The sequence below is a fragment of the Zerene cesonia genome, unplaced genomic scaffold (genome assembly GCF_012273895.1).
Source record: "Zerene cesonia ecotype Mississippi unplaced genomic scaffold, Zerene_cesonia_1.1 Zces_u001, whole genome shotgun sequence".
Taxonomy (NCBI): Eukaryota; Metazoa; Arthropoda; class Insecta; order Lepidoptera; family Pieridae; genus Zerene; species Zerene cesonia.
In genome coordinates this window covers 2,514,666-2,528,206 of record NW_024045131.1, presented here as the reverse complement: position 1 = coordinate 2,528,206, position 13,541 = coordinate 2,514,666, and the positions used below count along the sequence as shown (strand labels likewise).

Sequence of the window (13,541 nt, the reverse complement as noted above, 5' to 3'; positions counted from 1 at the left end):
CCTTTATCCCTTACCATTTAAAGTCGGCATTCCATTCATGGGCCGTGATGATGACATAAAAAATGTGTTTTTTTTTGTTTTTTTTTATATCACCGTCGGCAAAGGCAGGTGGGGTCGCTTGATGGTAAACGCTGCCAACGCCCATGACTCGCCTCTAAAAGTGTTTTTCCGACTTTAAATGGAAAGGGATAAAGAAAGGATTAACGGGGATAATAGAAAAGAGATGTGATGGGTAAGGTCTGTGAGTAGATTTCTAAATAATTGGGGAATTTGTGTTCGTTTTGGAGTTAAAGGTTTAATTTTAATCCGGCCCCAGTGTCGGATTTTTACGTTCTTTTTATTATACAAACGTTTATAAATTGTATACAATGATAAAAAATGATTTTTCATTTATTTATTCATTCATTTATAATTTTCCAGATATAAGATGTGAAGCGAACATACATAATACATTATTGCGACAGTTGGCCAGTAAAGTTCTGTTTGCGCTGAGTTTAAATTTTTTCAATGCAGTATTTAATAGAATAAGCGCCAGGTTACAGGTATGTATTAGAGTCTTTTTTCTTTTCTATTTATTTTAAAAGAAAATACTTATTCTACATTAAATAAAGCATACCAAAAGCCACAAAGACTTGTTGCCGGACAAACAAGCTTACCACGACATATATCATTAAAAGATTTATTTATGTCAACCTCGACAAGCAGCACAATTATAGTTCCACTAGCTACGCCATTATATTGATTTTCTGTGAAGGACCAAATATTTTAAAATTTTAATTTTTGTCTGTATTTTAGTTCCGGCGAAACTTTTAAATACCTGGACAGATTTTATTCATGTTCTATATTCTAATTTCTCCCTTTAGAAATTTTATAAGTTGCTTCTTCGTATTCCATTATTTTTCATATTTACATGTTTTTTATGTGCCAAGGACAGAATGTAATAAAAAATGTAACATACTAATAAAGGAAGTAAAAAAACAAGATATCATAAAACTTTCACTAGCGAAAATTTCATCAGAACCAGCGCAGTGGTTTTCCAGGTTACAAGGTTAAACGAACTTATCGTTGCAGGAACTCGCATCTAGCTCAGACGAAAACCCCGACTACATAGATATAGAGTTGATACAACATATAAATATCGATGTATTGAGGCTTATACGGCTTTTTACAGGTAATTTTTTTTTCTTACAGTATAGAAGGTAGTTAATAAAATTATATTCATGATCATCATCATCATCACCAGCTCATATATGTTTCCATCGCTGGGGCTCGGGCCTCCTATGAGGGTTCAGACCTCAAACCACCACGCTGGCCAAGTGCGGGATGGGAGAAGGGAAAACACAAAAAAACCCTTTTCCTGTTATTTAAAATAAATTGTAAATTTACCCCCTTTTCGTATCGCTGGCCATGTTGAATTTGTAATTTGACATAGTGTATGTAGCATCTTACGTCACAAAACTTAAGTTGGATAGAAAATTGTTGTCTTTTGCTCCTACTGGTTCTGGTGTTAACGCGATTTATTAACGAATAGCGTTTAAAATCCGTGAAAAAGTTTTCAATTTCTAAGTCTATCTGCATGCCAAATTTCAGCCCGATCCGTCCAGTGGCTTAGGCTGTGCGTTGATAGGTCACAGTGTCAGTCAGTCACCTTAGATTTAGTATATTATTATTAAGTTTAGTATATTTTTTACAATTATTTTTTCAGAATGCATTCAAAAGTTTAAGTTATTAAGGAAATACACGCCCATAGTCTTAGTTATGTCTCTCGAAAAGGCTGTATGGAATTGGATGGACACTTATCCACAGGTAAATTGTGTTTTATGTTTATATATAAACTAGCTTTTGCCTCCGGCTTTGCACGCGGAAAATTCATAGTAGTTTAATAGATGTTATTATATAAACCTTCCTCTTGAATCGCTCTATCTATTGAAAAAACTGCATCGGAATCCGTTGAGCAGTTTCAAAGATTTAAGCATACATAGGGACATACATATGGACAGACAAGAAAGCGATTTTTTTATACTGTGTAGTGAAGATAGTCTAGGCTACACATTCATTTCAATACCTAAGATTTGCTCTAGTGCTTTCTTAAGCACTAGAGCTTTTGATTTTTAAGACTAAGATTATAATCTAGCTCATGAGATTATGAATTAAATGAAAAATTATTTATTCACCACCATAAATTTTACAACACTACATAGCATAAAGCTTCCCGCGTCTGGGCTTATATATGTATGTATGTATGTATGCTCAGATCTTTAATACTAAACATCATATTTTGATGTTTTCTTTATATTATAAAAAAAACCCACAAAAATCAGATAGAGTGATACAAGGAAGGTTAATTTTTATAATAACATCTATTATCCTACTCCGCACGTTTCGACGTTTTCACGCAAAAACTGCTGGAACGATTTCAAAAATTCTTTCACTATTAGAAAGCTTTCTAATAGTGCAGCTGCACCCACACTGAGTGGCATAGGCTTTATATGCACCACGGGCGTAGTGAAGGGGGTGGTACTTCCCGGGGGCAAACTGGCTCAATTCGTGCCGAAGCGTGTTCGACTCCCACATACAAAAATAAATTATAGTATAGTAGATAAGTTTAAAAAGAGTCAGGATTCTAGCTTAAACTACATTGCTTTTTTCCAGGAATTTCTCGAAGTCCAGTCTCGGCCTAACGATGAGCTAAGCAAATGCTGTGACACGCTTTTTGACATTTTACAAGACAGCTACTCGGAGAACAAGAAGACCCGCGTCGCGATGTGGCCTCTGCAAATTATGCTGCTCATTTTAAACCCTGTTAGTGTAATAACCGATTGCGAATGAAAAAAGTGAAGTGTGTCATTGTGAATGCATTTGACGGGCGTATGAATGTAACGTAAAATGTAATATCTAATGGCACTATTATCTTGAATTATGTGTCTGGAATCTAGTAAAGTTATATGATTATTCTATGAGAAATTACTGCAATTACACTTAAATTAATAAGCAGATGTTCGTGTGTGCGTGTATATGTGCGTGTGTAAATACGTGTGTGCGTGCATATGTGTGTATTTGCATATATGTGTGAGTGAATGTCTTTTACTTTCTTCATATTATTCTTTTACTCAAATATGTTTTGTTTTATATTTACGTTTTTGTAAATGTATCCAACAGAAGGTACTAGAAGAAATAGTGAACGCGGACAGCGGCGCGCCGTGCAGTCCGCGACATTCGAAGAAGAAACATTTCATCGATGCTGTTAAGCGAGGATTAAGTAAGTGTAAAGTTAGCGAAATCTACATTAATATTATAAAGAGGAAAACTTTGTTTGTTTGTTTGTTTGGTTGTAATGAATAGGCTCAAAAACTACTGGACCGATTTTAAAAATTCTTTCACCATTCGAAAGCTACATTATCCACGAGTAACATAGACTATATTTTATTTTGAAAAAAAATAGGGTTCCGTAACATATCTTTATTGAAACATCCAAACCAGTATACCTATAAAGCTGAAGGGTTAGTAGTTCGTTTGATATTATTTAAACTCAAATATATAACTCTAATCGCAATAATTCAGATATTCAACTGGACAGCTTTATGTTATAAAGCTGAAGAGTTTGTTCGTTTGTTTGTTTGAACATGCTAATCTCAGGAACTACTGGTCCGTTTTGAATTATTTCAGTTTTAGATGCCCTACAATAAAAGTATTGAGGGAGAATTTAGGCTTTATATGTACCACGGGCGAAGCCGGGACGGACAGCTAGTAAGCAATTAAAGGAACTAACAACAGATAAAATATACATAAATGTGTTAAATACAGAATCATTATTATCAGTAAGCGGTTAAGCCAGCCCCTTAGGTTATGTATCACTAGCTGCGCCCGGCGGTTTCACCCGCGTAAGTCTGTATCCTTTAGGAATATCGGGATAAAAAGTTGCCCATGTGTTATTCCAGTGGTCCAGCTATTTACGTACCTACGTACTATGAGAGAAAGAGCTCGCTAGATATCTAGATCGCTGCCATTTGCCAAAATACAATATTATTAGTCTAAAACGTGTCCGTGGTACATATGTGCGTATAGCCTTCCTCAATAAATGAGTTAAATCTAACACTGAAATAATTTTTCAAATCAGACTAGTAGTTCCTAAGATTAGTGCGTTCAAACAAACAAACAGACTCTTCAGCTTTATTTTAGTATAGATACGTTATTATATTGGTGGCTTTTGGCCTAAACCCTCTGATATGTCCTGATGTCTATTGTTTAGGATGTCTAAATTGTTTTGTCCCGTTCAGGCCCGCAAAACAACTCGAAGCAAATGACGGAAGCCGCTGTGATCACGTGCGTGAAGTTGTGCAAGGCCTCCACCTACATCAACATATCGGATTCCGGGAATGTTACGTTCGTGCTCGTCAAGTCGGTTATTAATGATTTAAAGGTGGGTCTATTATTATCACTTCTTAGTGTCTATACCTATACCTATTAATGAAGTTTTCCTATCTGTATGTAATATTAAAATAGCCATTTCATCTAACACACATGGTAGACAATTTTTATGTCTGTCTGTCGATTTGTTCTTTTACAATTTCTTATTATTCTTTCTTTATTTATTATTTCTTTCAATGCTATGAGACTAAAAATTTCGCACACTTCGGCACGAATTGGGCCAGCTCGCACCGGGAAGTACCACATCCCAACAGGAGACCGCCTCGATATAGTAGCATGCTATTGTGTTTCGTACGGTGAGTGGGGGAGCCGGAGGCCCGTTTCCTTTTCCTCACCCTTTCCAATCCATTCCTTCTCTCCCCTATAAAAGCGAGCAGCGCATTCGCAGAGGCACTACGTCTGCTCTGTTCACGGGCGGTGGTGATCGCTTACCATCAGCCGAACCACCAGCTCAGTTACCCGCTATGACATTAATTAAAAACAGTACCTGGATGACCGAGATTTGCTAGGTATTTTTTTTTTTTGTTTTTTTTTTTATAAATTGTGTTTTTTGGAAATTATATTTAAGTACGATATTACATACTAATAAAATGATGAAATATGAATAAAAATAAAACACGAATAAAACACGAAAAAAAAAATATTTTCTAAAAAAGATTCCTAGCTAGATCGATTTATCGCCCCCGAAACCCCCTATATACTAAATTTCATGAAAATCGTTGGAGCCGATTCCGAGATTCCAATTATATATATATATATATATATATATATATATATACATATATATATACAAGAATTGCTCGTTTAAAGATATAAGATATTAAGAATTGTTACTGTTACAAATATAATATAATTTAATTCCCTTCCAGGCGCTACTCTTCAATCCATCTAAGGCGTTCTTCCGGAGCAACTACAACCTAGGCTATTCCGATCTAGACCTAATGACCGACTGTTTTGTGTCCCTGTTTAGAATCATGCCGCATACTAACGATGCCATGAAGGTTTGCCTGAATTTGAATAGCAACACCTTTTACCATTCGGTGATCGTTAACTCGTTGCTGAGGTGAGTTTAAACTAGATTTAGTATCTGACTTTACCCGCCCGGTATCTAGATGACTTAAAAAATAAAAGTTTATGTAATAATATGTTTTATGTTAATTAAAAACGTGAGGACTTGTATATTTTTGTGGTACAAATAATACTAGATGTACCATGTCCTTAAGTGCTTAGTATTTTTATAACAAAGCAAGATAAGTATGTTTTTATATGAACAAAAAGTGTCAGAAAAATATGTTTTTAGAGAGTTCTTTTCCTGGTAACTATTGCCATAGATACAAATTGTTATCAAATCAATTTGATTATTTTTAAGGGATGTTAAAAGAAAAAAAAATGTATTGATTAGTAAATTGGTGTTAAATAAAACCATTTTTTTATAGAATAATAAACCAACCCCGTCTTCCATGGTGGCCTCAAATAGAGTTGCTATATCCTCGCGCCGCGGAGTTACGTGCTATGTTCACAGACACCCTGAATAAGGCAACCCAGGTGAGAATTAATTTAGAAATCAAATGACGCACAGCTTTAATATTTATTTGTTTATTGTTGTAGCAAAAAATTAAAGGTAATTTACCATCTATCTACCTATTTTAACATTTTTATAACAGAATTAAAACATGGTCGTTTCACATTATTTGTTTTAAAACATGCTATTTTCAGATTACAATGAGTCCTCTAATCAAATAATAAAATAATGCCACATGACCTTGCAATAATTAAAGAAAACCACCTTAGTAGTGATCTCTTACCGCGTGAGCGTAGTAATGAGAGTCCTGGGTTCGATTCAGTGTGGTCAAAAAAGTTCTCGGTCTGTAAGACACAAGGCTGCTCACCAACTTGTCCATAAATAAAATCGATCAGTGAAACAGATGAATATCATCTGCCCCATACCCCACTAGGGGACACGGGATTTCACTTAGTTTATTATTAAAAAAAAAACAAAATTCAATATTTATTTAATACGACCAAAAATATTCGCAGGGATATATAGCACACACACCACTGCGAATGATATCGCTCTCTCTAAAACCAAAGGAGAATAAGGTAGAAGAAATGCCGGTGTACAAGACGCTACTATTGTATCTCGTGAAACTGATACACGCTGACCCGATGCTGATGTTAAGTGTAAGTGTGAAGTGTGAAGTGAGGAGTTAATGTGTAAAAGTGTTGGATCTTTTGAGAATAAATAAATTTAGTTCTTAGGGGCTCCATGATAAATTTTAAAGCATTTAGCTTTAACGTTAGTAATTTTGAAATAATTTGTTTCCGTTTAGTTGTGCGATTGTGTTTACATTGAATGTTTTAAAATTAGAGAATGTGTGAAGGAACATCTTGAATTGGTTTAATTCGTATCACAAGAACTGAGAACGTAATCATTTTATCGATTAGCGTATATTATTAAAGCTATTTCGAGCACATATTAAAAATATTGTTTTTTTAAATTAAGCTTTGAATAGTGTTATTTTTTATATTTATATTTTTATCTTATATTCTATGTATTTTTTATCTTTTAATACAGAACCCAGGCCGATCTGGTGTGGAAATACAGTCGGCAACCACTGAACTAATTAATGGCCTAGTATCATTAGTGCATCACACAGATATGGGGGAAGTGTCCCAAGAAGCGATGGATGCGTTACTAGCTTTACACAAACCAGATATGGTTCAAATGTGGAACCCTGAGGCACCCCTGAATACTTTTTGGGATATAAGGTAACTCCTTATATGAAAAGCTTTACATTTTCTATATAATAAATGTGCTAATTGAATAATGATGTTTGGATGTAATATTTCGAGTATTTATATTATGAGTTTTCATTCAAATCAAAAAATACGCATTGTCAACTGTATGAAAAGGCTCATTGAAATCAATATTTGATTATTTAAAGCATTTTTTATACTTTCCTATTCCAATTCCTTTGTGAGCTATATTTATTTTTAGGGAAATGGAGTACAGGTTATGTGCAAGAGTTTTCTATCATCTATTAAATCATTCGTATTGATCGACTTCCCTTACCTGTAGACTGATGTAAAATAGTTACGGCCAAACTTTTACCAGCCTCTATTGTAGTTTGTTTGAAATTATAAAGACCTATTTTTTTAATAATAAGATGATTTCACTACACATAATTTAATTTTACAATCATCTATTAGATGAGATCATTAAAGACTTTTTAACGGATTTTCAACGCGATTTATTCATTATAGTATTTAATCCGACGTTTTGAACAATTTAAAGCGAGCGTGGTCACGAGCAGGAAGTCTGTAATGTAGTATTTTCTTGTGTTTGATTTTACGCGAGTATTATACATTTAGAAATTAATAACTTTTAAGCGGATTTTAAACTCGTGGAGACTAGTGTCTCTCCGTGACCACGCTCGCTGTAAAGTGTTCGAAACGTCGGGTTAACAATAAAATGAATAAATCGCGTTTAAAATCCGTTAAAAAGTCTTTAATTTCTAAGTCTTTAATGTCTAAATGTCTTATACTCGCGTAAAATCCAACACAAGTAATTACTAATGAACTAATATTAATAATTTTTTTTTACATTTTTATTCCTAGTTCGCAAGTCGTGTACAGCATAAGTCAGAAGTTGATACAGCGGCAGATAAGCAACTACCGGGAGGTGCTGCGCTGGCTGCGCGACGTGTTGATATGTAGAAACGAGTTCCTGGCGAAGCACAAGGAGTACGCGAACGTCGGCTCGCAGATACCCATCTGCAAGCAGGCGCATATCAAATTGGAGGTGAGTTGTGTGTGTGTGTGTGTGTGTGTGTTTGTGGCTAGCTTAACAGCTTATTACGATAAAATTGTCAGTTAAAATTATAGTAATATAAGAAAAAATCCTACTTCCTACTTTAGCCTATCCTACTAATATTATAAATGCGAAAGTTTGTAAGGATGTGTGTGTGTGTGTTTGTTGTATTGTGCTCTTTCACGCAAAAACTACTGAACCAATTGCAATGAAATTTGGTACGTAGACAGCTGGACAACTGGAATAACATATAGGCAACTTTTTATCCCGATATTCCTACGGGATACGGACTTACGCGGGTGAAACCGCGGGGCGCAGCTAGTACTAAAGAATGAAGATAAATCCATGGTATGTTTTCGTTTGAGAGAACTGTTCTTTGACACCATTGCTATGAACATATTATATGTATAGAATGAAACGTAAAATTGACATAAAAAAGAGCAGCTACAGAGTTTCTTTCCGGCTCTTCTCTGTATAAACTGCTTTCCGAAACGGTGGTAAATGTTAAAACTGTGTTATGACGATTCAAGATTCAAGTAAATAAGATATCTTATTGAATAAATAAAGGTTCGAGTTTACTTACTTAATTTTTAGGAATTAAGAACTACTGCTGTCCACGTCTGTTGCGCGGCTTGCTACTGCTGTATCCACACTTAATGTGATCTGAAAAGTTTATTTAATTGCTTATCGTCGCTTATGCTCCGCCAGGTGGTGTTCCTGATGTGCCTGTGGTCGATCGACACTGAGGCGGTGCTCGTGGCCATGTCGTGTTTCGCGCTGCTGTGCCGCGAGGCGGACATCCGGTGCGGCGCCGACGAGCCGTCCACGCACTGCCTGCTGCCCAACTACGCGGTGTTCCAGGACATCGCGCACACCTCCACCGTGCTCACCACCAGTGAGTGTGCACCTGCCCCCCCTGCCTGCTGCCCAACTACGCTACTATGCGGTGTTCCAGGAAATAGCGGGTTAAAAAAAAAATCAAATAAAAAATCCCAACAATGTCCATTTCTCCAAACAATTAATGCATATTTAAATTAATAAATAATTTAGTTATTAGTCTATGATTCCCTCATACAGTCATTAAAGTACATATTAAAGGGAAAAAAGTTCACAGTGACATTAGGAAGAATAAGAGTGATTTATCTACTAAAAAAAAAGGTTTTTTGAAAGAGTTAATCATTTTTGAGTCTCAAAATGATGATTTTGAGTCATTTTCCGTAATTTTAGCATGTGTAGACCGTCATAGATATATGGAAAATTTACTTGAATATGCTAAAACTGCTTCCAGAAAGCTATTATTTCAGAAGCATAAGATAATAAGTCACAACATTTTACACACATTTGTATTAATATAAAATAATAGAAAAAAATTGATGTTTTCTTGTTTTTTTTTTTGCAAACAGCATCCAAGGATACGGGCACACGATATCCAAATAATATACAGAGTAAGTGAAATTCATAATTGTTTTAGATTAACATTAATTAAAATAGTTATATAAAACGATATTGAGTACAGACTCCCGACTTATGATAAACTAGATGCGCCCCGCGGTTTCGCCCGCTTAAGTCCGTATTCCGTAAGAATATCGGGATAAAAAGGTGTCTATATGTTATTCCAGTTGTCCAGCTATCTACGTACCAAATTTCATTGCAATCGGTTCAGTAGATTTGCGTGAAACAAACACACTCACATCCTTACAAACTTTCGCATTTATAATATTAATAGGATAGGATTCATTGAAATTAACGAATTATTTCCTAGTATTAATGCTACAAAATAAACAAAGTATTCCAAAGTCAATTGTATCGTTCATTTGGAAAGTCTGCCTAAGACACGCGTTAGCAGAGTTTTGCTTCGGACAATTATTGATCGTGACGTCAATACTTGTCTCATAATTAATAAATTTGCAGACACCGCAGCTCTTCAGAAACGGATAATGGCATTGCTAAGGAAGATAGAGCATTGTGTTAACGGTATACAGCCTGTGTGGGAAGAGACCTTTCGCTGCTGGTGAGTGCATAGCTTTTTCAAACAAACAAACAAACAGAAATTTGTATTTCTCCAAATTGTTATAAAACATAATAGGGACACTTGCTCTCACACTAGGATTTTCTGAGTAGTGGGAGGTAATTTCTTCCAATATCAGCATCATCATCAGCCCATAAACTAATTTCCCACTGCTGGGACACAGGCCTTTTATAAAGCTTCAGGCCATAATCTACGACGCTGGCCAAGTGCAGGTGCGGGTTGGCAGGAATATTCAGACATGCGGGTTCCCTCACGATGTTTTCCTTCACCGTTTCGACATATCTCTTTTATTAAAATACTAGCTTTTCGCCCGCGGCTTCGCCCGCGTAGAATTCGCTTATATCGCGCGACATGGTAAGGAGTATTTTCTTCGTATTAAAAAGTATGTTTTGTTCTTTCCCACGTTTAGCTCCATCTTCACACCAAGTTTCATCAAAATCGGTTTGACAATAACGAACTTTCATACAAATTTTCATCCCCTCTTTCAACCCTTTCTACCCTTTTTTCGCGATAAAAAGTATCCTATGTCCTTTCCCAAGTTCAGTTCTATCTTCATACCAAATTTTGTCAAAATCGGTTCAGTGGTTTTGGCGTGAAAGCGTAACAGACAGACAGACAGACAGAGTTACTTTCGCATTTATAATATTAGTAGGGATTAGTAGGGATTAGTAGGGATAAAAAATGCACTATAAACATTTGTTTACTAAAAAAAATTGGCTTACTATTATTTTTGCTATGAATTATGCAATATAAAACAAACTCACACGGCTATACGTAGCAAAACCATTGTTTGTAGGTACGTGCGTTTGTATGAACAAATGTATTTTCAGATAGTCTGTGATCTGTTTTTAGTAGCACTAAATTTGATGGACTATTGATTTTGTTTTGACGCCTCGTATTTAATAATTCCGTTGCATTCGATTTCCTATCCTAATGTCAACGTGTTAAGGACCAAGTTTGACCTTTCTGCGTCATTACTTATAGCCCACAGATGTCTTTAATAAATTATTGTCATTATGTATTTCTGTATATTTTTTGACAAGGGTCATGTTTGAAATATTAAATCCGATAATCCTTTCAAACTTGAAGTGCTTGATGCACGTGAGTGATTCTAAGTGAGAATGGAACTCTACAACAAAATAATGACCTACTAAGTCTATCTGGTCTTATAATCAGAGGCTCGTTTCCTTTTCCGCACCTTTTCCAGTCCATCCCTTCTTTCCAGTTGTCAATCCTTTCCTTATCACTACCCCCTTAAAAGCGGGTAGTGCATCCGCGGAGGCACAACCTCTCCGAATGTTCACGGGCGGTGGTGATCGTTTGACATAACCAGCTCAGTAGCCATGGTATAAAAAATAATTAATCTATTTATAAATTTTCCAGGGATTCCCTATGCAAATTGCTCCAGAAATACCCAAAAGGTTTCGGCATGATGGAGGATGGAACTGAACCTCTGCATCGGGCTAAGAGAAGGGTGTCCCATCACACTAGTGCGGAACATGACTTTGAGGTTAGTTGTTATCCGATTGCGCTTTTATCCGATCCGGGTTTAGTTTTTCAGGTGTATCAAAATATACATAATACATTGGTGGATTTTGAAATTTGGCTGGTTTTAGCCTTAAGCTGATATTGGATTTCGAAATCGGATTCAGAACGTTATGCAATTCAAATGGCGAATTTTCGTCAAAAAATTTGGAGAGCTTTTTAATTATATTTTTCTCAATATTACAAAAAAGAATGGCATACTATCTAATTATTAAAAAAGACAAATAGGTATGTATCTATTTGAGCATTATTTCCAGCAATTAATAAACATTAAAAAATCATCGAATTCTAATTACCCAGCTGTCCACCTGGGGTTTCAAGGGCGTAGTGAAGTCCCGTGTCCCCTAGTGGGGCATGGGGCAGATGATGTACATGTACATCTGTCCTCAAAGGCGTAGTGACAGGAAATTCCTATGAGAATGAGATGTTTCGCCGCGGTAAAAAGTAGCCTATTTCACTCTTTAGCAATCTAACTGTTCCAGTTCCAGACACAAAAATCATATAAATCGCTCCGTCGCCACGCGAAAGACAGTCAAACAAACACATTTTCGCATTTATAATATTGTATTAATAACTAGCTGCGCCCCGCCATTTCACCCGCGTAAGTCCGTATATCGTAAAAATATTAGGATTTAAAGTTGCCTATATGTTATTCCAGTTGTCCAGCTATCTACGTTCCAAATTTCATTGCAATCGGTTCAGTGACTTTTGCGTTCAAGAGGAACAAACACACATATCCTTACAAACTTTGGCATTTATAATATTAGTAGGATTAGTACGATAGTAGGATTAATTCATCGATTTATTAATATTTCCAGATGCAAATCCAAGAATGGGCGAATATAACATCGTTTCTGTGCGCGCTGGGTGGCGTGTGCCTTCAGAGAAAACCCACTACCGTTTGGGCTTTAGGACACGGTAAATACATGATAAATCTGAACTGTTATTATCACTACACAGTATAAAACTAAGTCGCTTTCTCTGTCCCTACGTCCCTATGTATGCTTAAACCTTTGAAACTACGCAACGGATACTGATGCGGTTTTTTTAATAGATAGAGTGATTGAAGAGGGAGGTTTGTATGTATAGTAACATCTATTAAACTAATCCGAATTCAACGCGTGCGAAGACGCTTGCAAAAGCTAGTTAAGAATAAATTATCGTTTTGTTTTGTACGTAATAGGTAAACACAAATTCTAGAATTTTTTTTTCATTAGTGAAAAACATTTTTTTAAATTAATCCACGCGTAGCTTGGAACCATTTATTACCCAACGTTGTGGCACAATATTTATCTTATCTTATACCTTTAAACGAGCAATTCTTGTATATATATATGTATATATATAATTGGAATCTCGGAATCGGCTCCAACGATTTTCATGAAATTTAGTACATAGGGGGTTTCGAGGGCGATAAATCGATCTAGCTAGGAATCTTTTTTAGAAAATGTCATATTCGTGTTTTATTCGTGTTTTATCGACTTAAACTTACTTTTTTGACAAATAGGAGGCGTTTGAGTAGTCCCAATTTATTATGACTATTCCTGACATCTATTGGCGAATAATAATACTTAAATATAATTTCCAAAAAACACAATTTATAAAAAAACAAAAAATATACCGAGCAAAGCTCGATCATCCAGGTACTGCTTTATAAATACCTAGTCTTGCCATAAATATTGTAATAAAGAAAAAAGAAAATTGTTAACTGCAAATAACATTTATTAC

The 13,541-nt window shown here is 35.5% G+C and overlaps 1 protein-coding gene across 6 annotated transcripts in view; it reads left to right on the top strand.

Moving 5' to 3' along the window:
* Positions 1-13,541, top strand: part of LOC119838123 (neurofibromin) — a 56,957-nt gene that overhangs the window by 2,465 nt on the left and 40,951 nt on the right. For all 6 annotated transcript variants that reach the window (XM_038363953.1, XM_038363950.1, XM_038363949.1 and 3 more), the window contains exons 4-19: positions 421-542; positions 1,072-1,171; positions 1,706-1,806; positions 2,653-2,802; positions 3,160-3,259; positions 4,278-4,420; positions 5,298-5,491; positions 5,865-5,973; positions 6,466-6,609; positions 7,004-7,197; positions 8,047-8,230; positions 8,948-9,134; positions 9,643-9,684; positions 10,151-10,250; positions 11,652-11,778; positions 12,632-12,731. In XM_038363953.1, coding sequence (XP_038219881.1) covers positions 421-542; positions 1,072-1,171; positions 1,706-1,806; positions 2,653-2,802; positions 3,160-3,259; positions 4,278-4,420; positions 5,298-5,491; positions 5,865-5,973; positions 6,466-6,609; positions 7,004-7,197; positions 8,047-8,230; positions 8,948-9,134; positions 9,643-9,684; positions 10,151-10,250; positions 11,652-11,778; positions 12,632-12,731 — 2,097 coding nt within the window. The remainder of the gene's footprint in view (positions 1-420; positions 543-1,071; positions 1,172-1,705; positions 1,807-2,652; positions 2,803-3,159; positions 3,260-4,277; positions 4,421-5,297; positions 5,492-5,864; positions 5,974-6,465; positions 6,610-7,003; positions 7,198-8,046; positions 8,231-8,947; positions 9,135-9,642; positions 9,685-10,150; positions 10,251-11,651; positions 11,779-12,631; positions 12,732-13,541) is intronic.